The 16,994-nt window shown below is 39.0% G+C and overlaps 1 protein-coding gene across 1 annotated transcript in view; it reads left to right on the forward strand.

Moving 5' to 3' along the window:
• Nucleotides 1–16,994, forward strand: part of agbl4 (AGBL carboxypeptidase 4) — a 335,062-nt gene that overhangs the window by 310,314 nt on the left and 7,754 nt on the right. Inside the window, exon 11 of the mRNA XM_084086490.1 lies at nt 4,416–4,578. Within this exon, the coding sequence (XP_083942616.1) occupies nt 4,416–4,578 (163 nt within the window). The remainder of the gene's footprint in view (nt 1–4,415; nt 4,579–16,994) is intronic.

Below are 16,994 nucleotides of genomic sequence, written 5' to 3' on the forward strand. Positions count from 1 at the left end.
TTGGTGTTCCACAGAACTTGGAAAATCAGACAAGTTTTGAATGACAAGAGGGTAAATGTTGACAGAATTCAAATTTTTGGGTGAACTGTCCCTTTAATGTGTTGTAGCATATGCGGCGTTAACTGCTAGGCCACGGCTCTGACAGATTTAAGGGCCTTTCTCACTGAGCGCGATTAAGCAACACAAATGTACGTGGCAATGGCGCTCTTGAATCGAAATAATAGATCCCTATATGGAGCGATCAATCTCAACCTCCGTTCCTTGGACGATTTGTTTGCCTTTATCATGTCACGCTCAGTGTGAAAGGATCTTAACTCTCATTTCTGAAAAATACTGTGAAATATCTCGTAAATTGTTAATATGTTACTATTGTGTTATGTGTGACTGCATGTAGGATGCAAAATTAGGAATGGCAGCGTAATGTTGCGCATGACGTTACCAGAGATCATTAAAGTTTCTCTCTGCCATTACACTGATAGGTTCCTTTTTTCTTCAGCAAAAGAAAATCATTGGCTGAATTTCATCTCCGTCAGCCTTTTCACTCTTAGCTCTATACTCATTAGCAAACGGCGCATGGAAAAACGTTATTGGTATTTTCTCCAAAAATTCAATACACCCCATAAATTAGTACATTTTTTGTTTCCAAGATGAAGTGCATCAACACAAGCTATTTTTCCAGGTGCCGGCAAGTAACCTTTTCAATTCTGCAGAGCAAGACAATAACCAGACTCAATATTGCTGATGAGGTGTCTATATGAGAGGAGCAGAGCCACTTTAACCATTTGCCACGGTGAAGCTCTTTTGGATGAGCCGGGAACCGCATGCTGATGAAGACACGCTTATATACGTCTAAAAAGATACATGAACCATCCGTGCACCCAGTGCCTTCATAACAGAGCTGGAGAGATATTATTGCGTCTGCTCATCGGCACAGACCGAATCCTCTCAACCCCTTCTCATTTTTCACTTGACAGCTATATTAATTGGTAATTTCCACACAGTTTTCAATGTCAAAATGGGATAGCATGAATCAAGAAGATTGGTTGTTCTTTATTTGCTTTTGTTTGTTTACAAATTTACTTCTGGTTTATTTTTCGTCTGTATTCAGAGGTATCGTTTGGAATGATGTGTCTTCCAGCTCATTGCACCCCTTCCACCCTTTACCATTCTTCTTTCTTGTTCCTCTTTTCATTTGGTTCCATTATAGTTTCCAGAGGATCTCATCATTATGATTATGATGTTTTGATTAGGATGGATGGTTGCAAAAAGTAAAAATTTATAGTAGCTTGATAGATAAACTTTTGGATGATAGGTAATGTATAGATAAATAAATGAATGGACAGATGAATGGATGGTTAAAAATGGATAAATAATATGGATGGATATTTAATGGATAGAAGGATGAATAGATTGATAAATTCAGATATTGAAGGATGGATAGAAGTTGGATTGATTGATAATGAATAGATAAATGTTTGTATGTTTTATGGTAGTTTTCCAGAAAGTTCGCTTTGGCAAGATTTTTTCGAACTCCCGAAACGAACACAAAACTTCATTTTGGCTTGATTTTGTTCGAAATGAAGTTACACCAGTCTGTTCTTTGATTTTGCTTGAAGTGTATCAGGGCCTTTATAATGTATGGATGAATTAATGGACAGAAAATGGATGGATGGATGGGCAGACAGATGGATGGATGGATGAAAAAATGGGTAAATAGATGAGTATATATGTAGGTGGATGGAGAGATGGATGGAAATATGGGTAGATAGATGTGTAGATGGGTAAATGAATAGATTGGTAGACAGAAAAACGGATGGATGGATGGATGGATGGATGGATAAAAAATTACTATTAATGGAAATGGATATGAATGTATAGACAAGTCGATGGATGGACAGATGGATGTGCTTGTTTCCTGGAGGGTGGAGTTGTGCGTGTGTGTGTGTGTGTGTGTGTGTGTGTGTGTGTGTGTGTGTGTTTGTGTGTGACCTCAACAAAGTGTTGTATTTTGCTTACCTACAGTTTTACACCAGTGATGGTCCCATTGTGGAGGTCCCCCTCTCCCCTCCCTGCGGCCCCTTATGCTCGGTGTCGCTCTCTTTGTCAGCATGCAGTTCCTCCAGCCTGCAACAGTGACCTTCAGCATGCAGGAAGTGTGACATTTCAGTAGCTCAGCCAGCAGAATACGGGCAGAGGACTAACCTTTATTGCCCAGTCACCCATCTAGAATTTGCAGACTTCTCTCATACTTGCACAAAGAGCCGCTTTTCACAGCCTATGAATATTCTCTGCCTCACAGAAAAAATGTCACCACATTATTTATGATTCTTTATAAATGCTGTTTGGGTTTTCTGTGTGTGTGCGAGAGAGTGTGTGTTTGCGTGCTCAGTTTAAGGTTAAGCTCTGTTTTTGTGGATCTAATACATTGTGTGTTTTGAAGCTAAGCTCTCTGAAGCATTGTTATGCATTTGTTTTGTGTGTCTGTGTGCGTGTCTGTGTGCATGTGTGTGTTTGTGTGCGCGTGCACCTGTGTGTGTGTGTGTGCGCGTGTCTGTGTGTGTGTGTGTGTGTGTGTGTGTGTGTGGTGACAGGAGGGCATAGAGGGTAGGTCTCCAGCTGGCATGTTGCCCTCTCTCTCTCTGCCTATTCAGCACACAGCCATCCCAAAGTTCATCCGGCATATTGAGGGAGCGCTGCCTCTGGAGAGAGTCATGTCTCAACTGCGCTTAGCCACCAGCTACACGTCACACTGACACTAGATCAGTCACTTTTCTTGGGCAAAAGCAAACATTTACCAGCCATTATAGCTGAGCCATGGAAAGGCACAGAAAGTGCAGTGTAAGCAAGCACACAACTGCAGGAGAAGTGGAGAGCAAGGAAAAGTTGCCAGCAAACTTAAGTACTTTTGTAATGGACAAAGTGGCATAAATTATCAGGCCAATCCAATGCGATCCATAATTAGTTTTCTAAATCCAATCAATAGCTTCCTCCTTGTGGCAACTCTGAGCCTAGTGTACAATAAAATCGGTTTTGTGGGGGGGCTAACTTTTCAGGCTAACTATTGTGCTATTTTTATTTTTTGTCATTCTCCAAAAGCTGCTGATATCTTATGAGTGTGTGTTTGTGGTGGTCTTATGAAGTCCCTTCTTGGTTTTTGTTTTTAGTGCAGTGTAACACCAGAGATGGGACCATCAACACACAAACAATATTGTATTCTTTTATTTTCAATTCATTATTCTTTTATATTATTTTTACTATAATATATATATATATATTTTTTTTATCTTTGTTCATGTTTATTTATATTTTATTTTATTAAATAATTTATGTTTAGATTATTTTAGATTTAATCATTTTAATTATATATAAAGTTATTCATTATTAATTTATTTATTGATTGATTCCACTGTGTTCTTGCTATGAACATAGCCTTTGATACTGAAATAGTTGTTGTTGTGGTTTCTCTCTTTTGTGAAATCACTTCTCAGAGATCTTTGATGCCAGAAATATTAGACTTTATTTTACAACAAAGCCGAGCATCTCCTGCAGAAGATCACTCCAGACCTGTGCTCAGCTCACACATATGTACCATACATCCTTTTCCAAAGATGGTAACACACCCTATAGATATTTTTGGGTAAAGGTCTTGTACCACCATGTGACATACTAAAATAGGATTTTCTTCTGCAGCAACATTCCAGGCCTATCTTCAGGCTTCCAAAAGTCAAACCAAAGTCACACACAGAGGAAATAATAGTGTACAAATATATAGCTAAATTACTTATTTTCTAAATAATAAAATCTTCTACATTAGTCAGTTATTTAATAAATAATGCAATATAATACTACTAAATGTCAAATCAAAGTCTCAAGCATTTTTAACAGTTTTTACATTGCATATATAATAACTATATACAAAAATAGTGTAACAAGCATATTTGTGCTTTTATTTGTTAATATTGACTGTTGTTCATGTATTATTTAGTCACCTTCTTTTTGGACCATTAGTCAACAAATCCTCAGTAAACATAGCAGGTGTCACGATCATTGCAAGTAAGGAGGAGATGCCCTTTTAATTTAACCGAGCTGAGTGCTCACTAAAAAACCGCTCACTCACACATCTTTTTTCCCCAAGCAATTTCAAGTTCATTTATATTCAAACGAGATCAAACGTGGTGATTTCTGAGTAGGCGAGTTGTTTACTCCATCCATTTCCACTAGTTTGACCCATTCACGCAGATAGGCGGGCATTGAAAGAGTTATCAGCCAATCACAGCTATGTTTTCATGGTTTCCCCACTCAAAAAAAGCTAAAAAAACATCCCTGCTCCCAAGTAAGTCTTATTGTTCTTCTCTATTCTCTCTGTTTTACTGTTATTAATCATTCTGTTGTATTATCTGTGTGTCTCTGTGCAGTCCAGTACAACGTTTAACCGTGATCTGGTCAAGGCCGGCACCGGCCGACGCTTCCTGGGTGGTCTGTTGGACGACACGTCGTACTGCTACACGCTGGAGGTCTCCTTCTACAGCTACCTGACAGCAGGAACCACCTCACCTGTGCCGTACACTGAGGATGGCTGTATCCTTTCAGTCCATGTACAGTGGGGAGAACAAGTATTTGATACACTGCCGATTTTTATCATAGGTACTCTTCAACTGTGAGTGACGGAATCTAAAACAAAAATCCAGAAAATCACATTGTATGATTTTTAAATAATTAATTTGCATTTTATTGCAATAGTATTTGACATAAGTATTTGATACATCAGAAAAGCAGAACTTAATATTTGGTACAGAAACCTTTGTTTGCAATTACAGAGATCATACGTTTCCTGTAGTTCTTGACCAGGTTTGCACACACTGCAGCAGGGATTTTGGCCCACTCCTCCATACAGACCTTCTCCAGATCCTTCAGGTTTCGAGGCTTTCGCTGGGCAATACGGACTTTCATCTCCCTCCAAAGATTTTCTATTGGGTTTAGGTCTGGAGACTGGCTAGGCCACTCCAGGACCTTGAGATGCTTCTTACGGAGCCACTCCTTAGTTGCCCTGGCTGTGTGTTTCGGGTCGTTGTCATGCTGGAAGACCCAGCCATGACCCATCTTCAATGCTCTTACTGAGGGAAGGAGGTTGTTGGCCAAGATCTCGCGATACATGGCCCCATCCATCCTCCCCTCAATACGGTGCAGTCGCCCTGTCCCCAAAAAAGCATCCCCAAAGAATGATGTTTCCACCTCCATGCTTCACGGTTGGGATGGTGTTCTTGGGGTTGTACTCATCCTTCTTCTTCCTCCAAACACGGCGAGTGGAGTTTAGACCAAAAAGCTCTATTTTTGTCTCATCAGACCACATGACCTTCTCCCATTCCTCCTCTGGATCATCCAGATGATCATTGGCAAACTTCAGATGGGCCTGGACATGCGCTGGCTTGAGCAGGGGGACCTTGCGTGCGCTGCAGGATTTTAATCCATGATGGCGTAGTGTGTTACTAATGGTTTTCTTTGAGACTGTGGTCCCAGCTCTCTTCAGGTCATTGACCAGGTCCTGCCGTGTAGTTCTGGGCTGATCCCTCACCTTCCTCATGATCATTGATGCCCTACGGGGTGAGATCTTGCATAGTGCCCCAGACCGAGGGAGATTGACCGTCATCTTGAACTTCTTCCATTTTCAAATAATTGCGCCAACAGTTGTTGCCTTCTCACCAAGCTGCAGGTCTACAATTTTATCCCCGATGTCCTTACACAGCTCTCTGGTCTTGGCCATTGTGGAGAGGTTGGAGTCTGTTTGATTGAGTGTGTGGACAGGTGTCTTTTATACAGGTAACGAGTTCAAACAGGCGCAGTTAATACAGGTAATGAGTGTAGAACAGGAGGGCTTCTTAAAAAAACTAACAGGTCTGTGAGAGCCGGAATTCTTACTGGTTGGTAGGTGATCAAATACTTATGTCGTGCAATAAAATACAAATTAATTATTTAAAAATCATACAATGTGATTTTCTGGATTTTTGTTTTAGATTCCGTCTCTCACAGTTGAAGTGTACCTATGATAAAAATTACAGACCTCTACATGCTTTGTAAGTAGAAAAACCTGCAAATTCGGCAGTATATAAAATACTTGTTCTCCCCTCTGTATATATATATACATATATATAAACATATATATATATATATATAAACAAATATATATATAAACATGTATATATTATATATATATATATATATATATATACGTTTAATTCAGTGTGTTACTTGAAATTTAATAGCAATTTCTGAGTGAAAATGGTTTCAAAGTAAATCCTACACCATTTGTTTAGTGTACTATTCAATTTTTTTATGCATTTAAATTAATCAAAAGTGACTGTAAAGACATTTATAATGTTTAAAAATGCTGTTCTTTTAAACTTACTATTAATTAAAGCATCATAAAAAAAGTATCATGCTTTCCACAAAAATAGTAAGCAGCAAAACTGTTTTCAACATTGATTATAAGAAATGTTTCTTGAGCGAGGTCTGCTACCTTTCACGTCACATCTCAAAATAGTCACTAGTGAAGGATTTGGGACAGTGTGCATTGAGATGAATGGGAACTCTAACAGATAGTTTTCTCCAGTTTTTATAGACTTTGCACACTTCTGTTTCTCTCTGTTCTCCTCAGGTATCTCTGACCCTGAAACCTCCTGCTGTCTGAAAGATAAAATGAACAGATGAAGGACGAACTTCTCATTTTGTTTCACCTCTCCAAATTTGTTCTGTTTCATAGTGAACTGATCACGTTTTGGGTCTTTAGATATAGGAACCACAGGTCGTTTTATTGACAGAGAGGTATTGAAGAGGAACTGGATCCTGTTGGTTATAAGTTGTTTGTGAGTTGGTTTGTTCAGTGACAAGCAAACACCCCAGTCACTGTATCTTCCCTAAAGAGTCTTGATTCAACTAGAACGATCAAGAACTCCACTCTCATTGAATTTTCCCCTTCATGAGGAACATATGGCTGGTGTAAAGACCCGATTTTCTCGAATCGATGCTGCAGCTCCGTAGACAAAAGCCAATGACTTGTGCTGCCGTCTTACTTTCTGAAATTATCTCTCCAATGTTGGAGCACCGAGCGACATACTGGGTGGTGTCACGGTTCGATAATGAAGGCTGGGGTGATTATGTCACATTATTGAAGCTCGGCTCTCTTCCCTGCATTTAAGCTGCATGCCAGTCGTACAACTCCATCCCCTTATTTACCAAGAGCAATGCTTACTCATTGATCTCTTAATTATTCTGGGAATCATTATCAGAGAGTGAGGCTTTGACCCAGTTGGCTGTTAGACGCATGAGAGACGTCGACTGGCCAAGTCGTGTCATGAGGATGTGGTGTGAGCGTGTCCATGTGAGTATCTGTGTGTTCATAAGAACATAATGCATATGTTTCAGTGTGAAAATAAGGCCAATTTCATCAACAATCAGGGTGATTTCTAAGGGTTAAGGTTTATCCTGCTTTAAAACCTACTTCTGAGCAAACACCAGCAGATGTACATTCCGTTTTTTGATTAGGGGCAATTCTAGGACTTTAGTACCAGTTGGACTCATTTAGGGAATATTTTTTTCCTTTAATTGGAACACCTTAGCAATGCTCAGGACACCACCAAGAATACCCTATCAGTGCCTAGCAAGCTCATAGTAACTGCCATAGCAACCACCAAGAACACCTTGGCAACTGACTAGCTACTATTCTGAATACCCTAGCAACCACCCTGAACACCTTAGCAATTGCTTAGCAACCACCCAGACCACCTTAGCAATTGCCTAGAAACCATCCAAAAAATACCCTAGCAGACGCATAGCAACCACCCAGAACACCTTATGCCGAGTTCAGACTGCACGATTTTAGCCCCGATTTTGGCTCGCCGACAGGTTTTAAGAAATCGCAGACAAATGCCCGAAATCACAGGCTAATTGGTGCTCGTTCACGCGAGTGACAGTCACGCAGTGTGAATGAGCAAAGACGATCTGAGAGAATCGCCCGACGAGTCGCCGACGCCCGTGAGATATTTGACATGCTAAATATCTGGACCTGTCGGCGATTCAAAATCCTGCTGTGTGAAAGTGTTCTGACTGAAAACTACATCGGCGATGACCGACAGCCAATGAGAGAGCAAGATACAGAGCAGCGGGGAGTTCGGGGAGGAGTTATAGGCCACAATTTCAGTATTTTAATAGATATATTTACAATTATATCAAACAGAAACAAAGCACAGACATTTGCTTGACCAGCAGCAACAGCAGCACATTGCAAAATTATTTATTTACCCCCAACTCTCTTTGCAGAACACACAGTCCTTGCTCCCCTTGTCTTCCCAGCCATTTCATCATGCATAATATGTTTTTCTTTTTCTCCTTTTCACTGCAAATCAGTGCACAGACAATTTGGATCGCAAGCTTCTTGCAGGCTATCATTTTTAATAACAATTTCAGTGTCGCGCAAGAACTGCGGTCTACGCACGCGGGATTTTGCGCTATTTCCTTATCACTTCTCGCGTGTGTTTGGTTGCGAAACGTAGTTTGCGGACCAGACAGAAGTTGTCAGCGATTCTTCCTCCTGAAAGTCATGCAGTGTGAAACCACCTGTCGCCGATACATCGTGCAGTGTGAACACACCAGCAACTGAATGTTACCCTGGATAGTCACGCAGTGTGAAAAGAACAGTGACCCGACTAGCAATCATAACAACCAATGCCTAAGAAACCACCAAGAATACCCCAGCAACTGCATAGCAATCACCCCACAAACACATTAACAACCAATGCCTAAGAAACCACCAAGAATGCCCTAGCAACACCCTAGCAACCACCCATAATACCCCTGCAACTGCATAGCAATCATCCAGAAGAACTTAACAACCAATGCCTAAGAAACCGCCAAGAATTTGTTAGCAACACCCTAGCAACCACCCAAATACCCTAGCAACCTCATAGTAGCTGCTTAGTAATGCCATAGCAACTACCCAGAACACTTTAGCGGCTAGCAACTGCACAGCAACCAGCACTGACCAGATGAAGGAATAATATTACTTTCAACGAATGATTAGTGAAGGATTCACAGCTAAGTTAATAACAGAGGCTAAGATATTAACAGGGAATAAGATGAAAGAGCCTAAATAGCCATGCCTTTTTTTTTAAAGATAATACTTTCTACAGCAATACAGAACAAGAGAGCTTTTGGGAAATGGTGGGTGATTTTTCAGGGTGTTCTGTGCAGATTCATATCTGAATCTGAGGTTGAAAGCTGCTCTATATGAAGGAGTGAATTCCATGACTAAAAGGTGTCTTTGTGCAAACCCGATATGTGTGTAGCTTAAGTGCCCTCTAGTGATAGGAAAAGGGTTCGCTGAACTTTACTATGAGCGTGTGTGTGTGTGTGTGTGTGTGTGCGCGCGGTCATATGTGTGAGCATTTCACCCCTGTATCACTCTGTCATGCACCCAGCTGCTAGATGCTCATATTTACAGGCCTCTCTTGCATGAATTTATTTATTTGTTGGGTGTTTATCTCAGAGCGAGCAGTAAAGCTGCTGACTGATGCCTCATCGCTTTCACTGTTTCTCTCCACTCGCCTGCTGCCTCGCTGGGCTGTCATCTCCAAGGCCCAGCCGCTCTAGTCGCGGTAATAAGAAACCCATCCATGTAGAATTACTCCACAACCCTGCAGATTATTTTCCCTTAGTGACAGAGAAATGATAGAAACAACAAAAAAAGTCATAACTTACTTGTGAGGCCTCTCTCCTTGAAACAGCATTTTTTTACCCATCACTTAAAACATCTGTGCCGTGAAGTAGCGACAGGTTAAGCTGATTGTGGGCTGTGCTGTTTATTAGGTGTGTGCAAAACACAAGCTAACAAAAAGGAACCTGCCACTCTGGACGGGAAGAATTGTGGGAGATGTTCGGTACAAACCTGGAACCGTTTGCATGTTTTAGTGGGAGATCATTTGCACACTCTTTGTCGTACACATCTGGGCACACACACAGACATTTATGAGCCTTTAATACAGTGAGAACCACTTTAAATGTTGTTCTCACAAGTCAGTTTTCGACATGTTTCAGTATAATGACAGTTTCTTAAACTTGACTTTCACATGTACAGCCATACACACAAAGAGAGGAATATAGATTAGAATTTTTCTCAATTGCTAAGAAACATATAGCACAATCTATAAGAAATTATATTTACTTATTATAACAAATGTGTTGTATTAATGATATTATTAAACATTACATATTATAATAATAATTATAATAATTTTATATGATTTTTTATATATATATAAACTTGGAAGCAGGGCTACTGTAATCATCTTCATAAATTTCAGGTAAGAAATAATCCAATCCAATTTTTCAAACATTTACTGAATGTACCATTTTGATTTTGTGTTTACGATGGATGTTTGAGGAAAAGATCTTGCCACCAGGTAGTTCTGTCATGACAGATCTCTGAGTGTTTGGCATGTTAATGGATATGACAATGGTTGGTCTTGGCGGAATAGATCTGCTATGCTGCTGCAGAGCAAGTCTGGGACTTGCTACTGCCAATACACAAACAACACGCTGCTATGAGCAAGTAAGACATGCTGCTGCTGCTGCACAATATACAGTAGCATACATGAATTACCCGTAGCAGATCTATACAGGTGGAGCTGGGGAAGCTGGGGGGTTTCTGAAAGCACGCTACAACTGCTACAGAAAATACTAACCAAGTATTTGAAGGTTGTGATGGCAATCAATCAGTAGTGATGGCAATTTCGAAATACTGCTTCATGAAGCTTCGAAACCTTTAAGAATCTTTTGTTTCGCATCAATGGTTCGGAGCGTGTATCAAACTGCCAGAGTCACGTGATTTCAATAAATGAGGCTTTATTACGTCATAACTATTTCGAAACTTTTCAAAACACTTCGAAATTTCAGTGGTTCATCTCTGTCAATCCATGAATCATGAGGAGTCAATGAACAAGTGTCTGTGGGTTTTACCTGATCTCTGATCAGTTTTATACATTTGTAGACATTTTAATTAAACATTAGTAAAATAATTAAATGTTATTAGTCTCTTAATGGCCTGTTTAGCTGAGCCATTCATAGAACAAACAAAACAAACCCTGATGATTGATAAAAGAACATATAGACACTTGATAATCTTATTAGATGATTAGATCATTTCATTTGAAAGATTTTACTTTCAATAAAAAATTTGCAATAGATTTGTAAAAGGTGTTTTTATGCATGTTTGGCCCAGGTTTTTGTTGCATTTATACTGTTCTGACCACTAGGGGTCACCGTAGAGACGGGTGTCGGATTGTTTCGAAGACTCAAGACACAATACGGAACATTTGCTTCAACTGTTTCAGTGTTCCACGAAGCCTCAATCTGCCCACCACTACCAATCAGCTGTGCCCTATAGAGAATGATGTGATTGCAAGCATGTCGAGTTAAGGACCTATCTGATTCTGAAGTATAGATAGGACCTATCTGCGCCATCTAGAGTTTCATGACAGAACTTTGAATTTAAAGTCGGTTTTTAAACTGGGGTCTGCTGAATATTTCAGAGATTTCAGAGAGACCATTACACTGTAAAAAGTGATTACTTGACTTAAAAGTGAGGAAACTATTTGCCTTAAAATGATGAAGTAAAAAAATTCACATAACTTAATTTTTTTCAATTACGCATGGTTTATTACAGGTTTCCTCACTTTTTTAAGTAAAGTCAACTGATCAATTTTTACAGTGTATTTATTGTGAAAAGCACTATACAAAATATTTTTTTATTAAAAATTAATTTGAATTAATAATAATATTTTCCAGATAATATTTGAATAATTTCTTTTGGCTTTAGTAAAATGACAACATCAATGAGTCTAAAAATATAAACTGCCTTTATTTTTTAAGAGGATCGTCATATTTGGGAGTCCTTGGCATTAAAAAGTTTGAAACCCCCTGCATGGTTTAAGATGTTAGTCTAGACTAGAATGGATTTTAGAGGCCAAACAATCGAGGAAAAACTGTACATGGTGTGACTTTTAAAAGGTTATTACGTTGTAGAACTGGGAGAGGGTGTGTGTTAGTTTGTGTGTGGGGCACGTGAGGGTTGAGGGTGTCTGCCTTCAGTAGTGGAAGGGTATTTGCCGTGGCATGTAGTGCAAAGATTGGGGGCAAAGAGGTTACCAGAATGTGACATGCCACTTTTTACAGGCCGGTTGGCAGGTCTATGGAGCGTGCAAATTATCAGCAGAGACCTTTACAGACATGACTTCACTCCCCGGTAAAAACGAAAACACTGACAACATTATAATTACCTGCAAAGGAATTAATTCACCTTTCCTAACCCCACTAAACAAACACGCACTCATACACACATGCATAATGTACTCCTAATGTTGACAGTGGCACCACCTGGATAGAGATCTCACCATGTACCATAATGCTGCATTCATGACAAAAGACATTGAAAGATCCTTCAGTCAAATGGCTCAATTTCTCACATTTTTTGCTTCACCTTTTTCTCATTATAGAATACTGAGCATATCGGGAATATTGAGCAGCGGCACTGAGGGAATAATTTTGCACATTTAACGATTTAACATTTACCACCTGTAATGTCGTGCAAAACTGAAGAAATTTATGATGGATGCCTGATTCGGTCGCTGTTAACCTGTAACCGATTTTTTTATCATCGTCACAGCATCCCCCAGGCGTTATAAGCTGGTTAATGCCTGTGGCGGCAAGGTGCCTCTGTAAGAAACTGCTGCAGGTGGTTATGACTTCTTATGAATTTAGATTGACCGCATAGAGAGTGGTTTGAAATGACCTTTTAGTAAGACAAGCCCTGAATGAATATGTGTACATCAGCTGTAGCACTATAAGGTCTTGTGTATTATCTAAACCAAGTTGAATGTGTTACTTTACACTCATAATTTACTTGAATAGGCCTACCTTAAATAGGAACTTAGCGTTGAACTTGTGAAAATAAACATCATAAAAATTTGAAACATGTATACTTATATATAATATATAGTAATATACCTACTTGTTATAGTTTGTATAATATGTACATTATTTAATTTATCAATATTTTGTACATAATATATTTAAAGGAGTCATAAACTGGATTATTTTATTATTTTATAATGTTTCCTGGAGTGCCCTGTTAGTAATGTTAGTATGATTTTTACATACAATTTTTTTCATAATTTAGAAATAAAAGGCATTTTTCCAAGCCTGATTTTAGCCTCTGATTTGAACGCTCTGTTTGAAGAGGCGTGTCTGCTGTGAGACTTCAGTGTAAACGCCCACTGCTGTGATTGGCTGGCATGTTTGCATATGAAATAGCTAGCATTACATGTGGAAATCTCTCGAATACTTTTACTATGTTTTTCCTATTACAGCTATCGAGATTACCAAATAGTGAGAAGTTTTTAAAGTATTTAGATCTATTCCATCACATGAGAGGTTGCAGTGATGAGCATTGAGCAGATGACAGACAGTCTTTTGATCGCGTGAATGAAGAGATCTCATCATTGCAACGCAATTTCTGCACTCTCACGAATGCTTTCACCAAATAACAATGCAAACACGATGTAAATACAATAAGAGCTTTGTTGTACTGTGTAACAGCGTCATTGATTTCATAACGAGTTTTGGCAGGTGTCCAGATAAACTCGCACTGTGTGATTGACAGCTTGGGCGATTGGAAAGGGAGCATTCTTTGATCGCTTTCTGTGTATAATTTAATCACAGTTTAAATAAGATTATTTTCATCCTACTAAGAGAAACGACTTGAAGTCACTGGTTTCATTTACTAATGCATAAACAGTATTGAATGATTTTGAGAGATAATCTGTCTGAACTTTAATAGTTATACATCAGAAATCACTGATCACAGATCAGGCATTAGAATAAACATGATTACTTGCATGTTTGTGGCGTTGCTGGCAGATCCATATCGTTTCCAAAGCCTGCACCGAAATTTACCAAATAATCCACAGTGAAATGTACCGAATACAAACAAATAATGCACTGCTGAGACATTCACATAGTTGAAAAAAAAACACTTTTCTAGAATTAGTATCCTTTGGAAGGTAATGGTATTGATCCTGTGTCGATCTTTACTTGTTCTCATGTAACTATTCACTAACTCTCCAGTGGGCGGCACCAAAGACGTGGTGATGTAGATGTAGACGTAGGCGTTGATATTCTTCTGCAAAGGCGGTCTTTCGCTGCCCTGTGACGTCTCCACTTTTTAGATTCTGTCGTTTTCTGGCCTTGGTTTCAATAAAAGCAGTTTTTGGAATAATAAGGAAGTTTTGAGGTTTGAAACTTACAGGGTATTTTTATAGCATTAACAAACTCTTAACTGTCAAAAGATCATGGAAAATGTTATTCTCAGTTCATGACCCCTTTAAATTATTTTAATCTGACCCTAACATTTTTTTGTTTATTTATATTGTTTCTTAAAATCAAAATCTTTCTAAATACTTCTGATTGGGAATCACTGAGCTATAGGACAGCCCGAACTGTTGTCAACCATCAGTTTAACGAAAGATATTTACTTTTGTTAGTAATCTCACTTTCCTCATATTAACCGCAATCATTTTCATTTATCTCCAACCAAACAACTTAATTGATGAGGGATAATGGGATGCTTTTTGTCCAAATCTTGCTGTTCCAATTTCATTTGAAAAAGTGGGAGAGAAGTTCTGATGACGCTTCATCATTAGAGTGTCGAAAGCAGGTGAGCGCCGAGTGAGTCTGGGATCTCGTTCAACACCCAGCTGGATGCTTTGATGGAGCGAGCTCACTCTGTGACTTTCAAATCACTTTGTATGGATGTCTCAGAGCTCACCGTCCTAAGAACTTCAGAAAATGCTGAGTAAAGTTTGGTTTGTTGAGTTTAGCAGACATGGTACAGACATGCTATGGCTGGTGTGCGCTGTCCATGCTGGAATCCATTTTAATTGCCCTTTTCTGAAGATGTTTGTCATGGCATAATCAAAGTTTGCTTGGGGATTTATTAAAATTACAGTAGCAAGACCGTGTCATCTAATGGATGAAATTAAGGATTTTTTAGCTGTACACGTCATAAGCGAGAGGAAGACGGATATTGCACCTTCGTGTATACATATGTAATATGCTGTACGTAGTAAACCCATCAGTTTCAGTTTAAAACTACTATTTTGAACCACTTGCATTGGTCAGAAAAACTAATAGTTTATTGTTCAATGATTAATCAGTTAACTTTCTATGTGCCTAATTATGGTAAGCTATCTACCAGCAAGGGCTAACTTCTCATGTTAACCAGCCCAAACCTGACAAACTGATTAAAGTAACCGATAATTTCTCTCAGATAGTCTATATAGGAATGTTGTTCCAGGACCAACAAATGATTATCCAAAAACATCTCCTATTGGCAAAATCACATCTGTGTGAAAATTTCCATGACATAATCAAAGCTGTGCTTTAGAATTGCGATGGCATTTAAGGGTTTGGTGTTTGAACGAAACAACATGTTAAGATTAAAGCTTAGCTTTTTGGGTAAAGATTAGCATTAAGCTTAATTCTAGACACCTGACATGGAGAATGTTTCAGAGAGACATTCACAATAATCTTGCCTCTGCCCTTTGCCGTCTGACAGGTTAACAAGTCTTCTACTTCTCGTCATCAATGAAGGGAGAGAGAAGGAGCGTGAGAGAGAAAAAACGCGCCGTGTTATGGCGACTGTGCCATTTTCTTTTGTCCTTTAGGCAACAGACGGCTACTGAGAGAGCTGTTATCCCTGGGCTAAGCTATAAAAGTCCCACTCAATCAAGCACCGCCCTTCAATGTCAGACGCTTCGGTTTGGACCCAGCAAGCTTAAATGTTGCAGTGCTGTCTTGAGAATGGCCCGTACATATGAAGTGATCCAGCACAATGTCAGATCAGGCAGCTGCCTTAAACATCAGTCGTAGCCTGTTGATCCTCAAGTTAACTGCCAATGACTGACATGAGATCAGCCGAACAATAGCCTGATTGGCAGAAGTGCAGTAAAGAGAAGGGCTTATTCTGAATACCAAATAATAGCATTTCAAAAGTCAGCTTCAGTGTAGTTGGCTACTTTTTGTTATCTTGTATTGAGATTTTTTTTTTTTTTTTCATTTAAAAAACTTGACTATTTAAATTACTTAAAAATGTGAGTAGCTAATAGCTTTCAAAGTTGCTTTCTCTCTGCAATGCTTGTAATGCCTCATTAACTGTAGCATGTCTGCAGCAGTGATAAATTAAGATTTTAATTACTTACTATTATGAACACTCAAACGGACAGTTCACCCAAAAATAGAACTGTCATCATTAACTCATCATTTACCCAACTAAACCATCAGCCAAAAAGTATAAAACAATCTGACTGAAAACAGACAACTGGTGTTCCTGATGCAACTGATGATTGCATTATAGCATCATTCCAAGCACTGAAACCAAAAATGAATTTCTGTCATTGTTTACTCTCACTCACATTGTTCCAAACCTGTATGACTGACGTGGTACATAAATCTTGAAAAAAATCATTTGTCCATACAACCACAATGCTTTTAGGACCCCATTGACTTTCATTGTATGGACAGATACCAGTTGAAAAGCTTTTCAAAATGATGTTACAGAAGAAAGAAAGTCATACAGGTTTAGAACATCATGAGTAAGAGTAAACGATGACAGAAATTTCATTTTTGGTTTCAGTGTTTGGAAAAATGTTGTCTGTTTTCAGTCAGATCATTGTTTTTATACTTTTTGGCTGATGGTTTAGATGGGCTTAGATGGATTCAGTGTTTTCCAGTGTGAGTTAAGAAACTTCTAATGGTCATGAAGGAATGGATATGTTTCTCTCTCGCTCTCTATCTGTGGAGTAGATTGTCTTGAGAGGTCATCAGATATCAGAGCAGTGTTCTGGTCTTTGAGAGCTTTATGGCATGAAATGGATTTGATTGTGTGGGTG

The sequence above is a fragment of the Abramis brama genome (genome assembly GCF_963993115.1).
Source record: "Abramis brama genome assembly, chromosome: 16".
NCBI lineage: Eukaryota > Metazoa > Chordata > Actinopteri > Cypriniformes > Leuciscidae > Abramis > Abramis brama.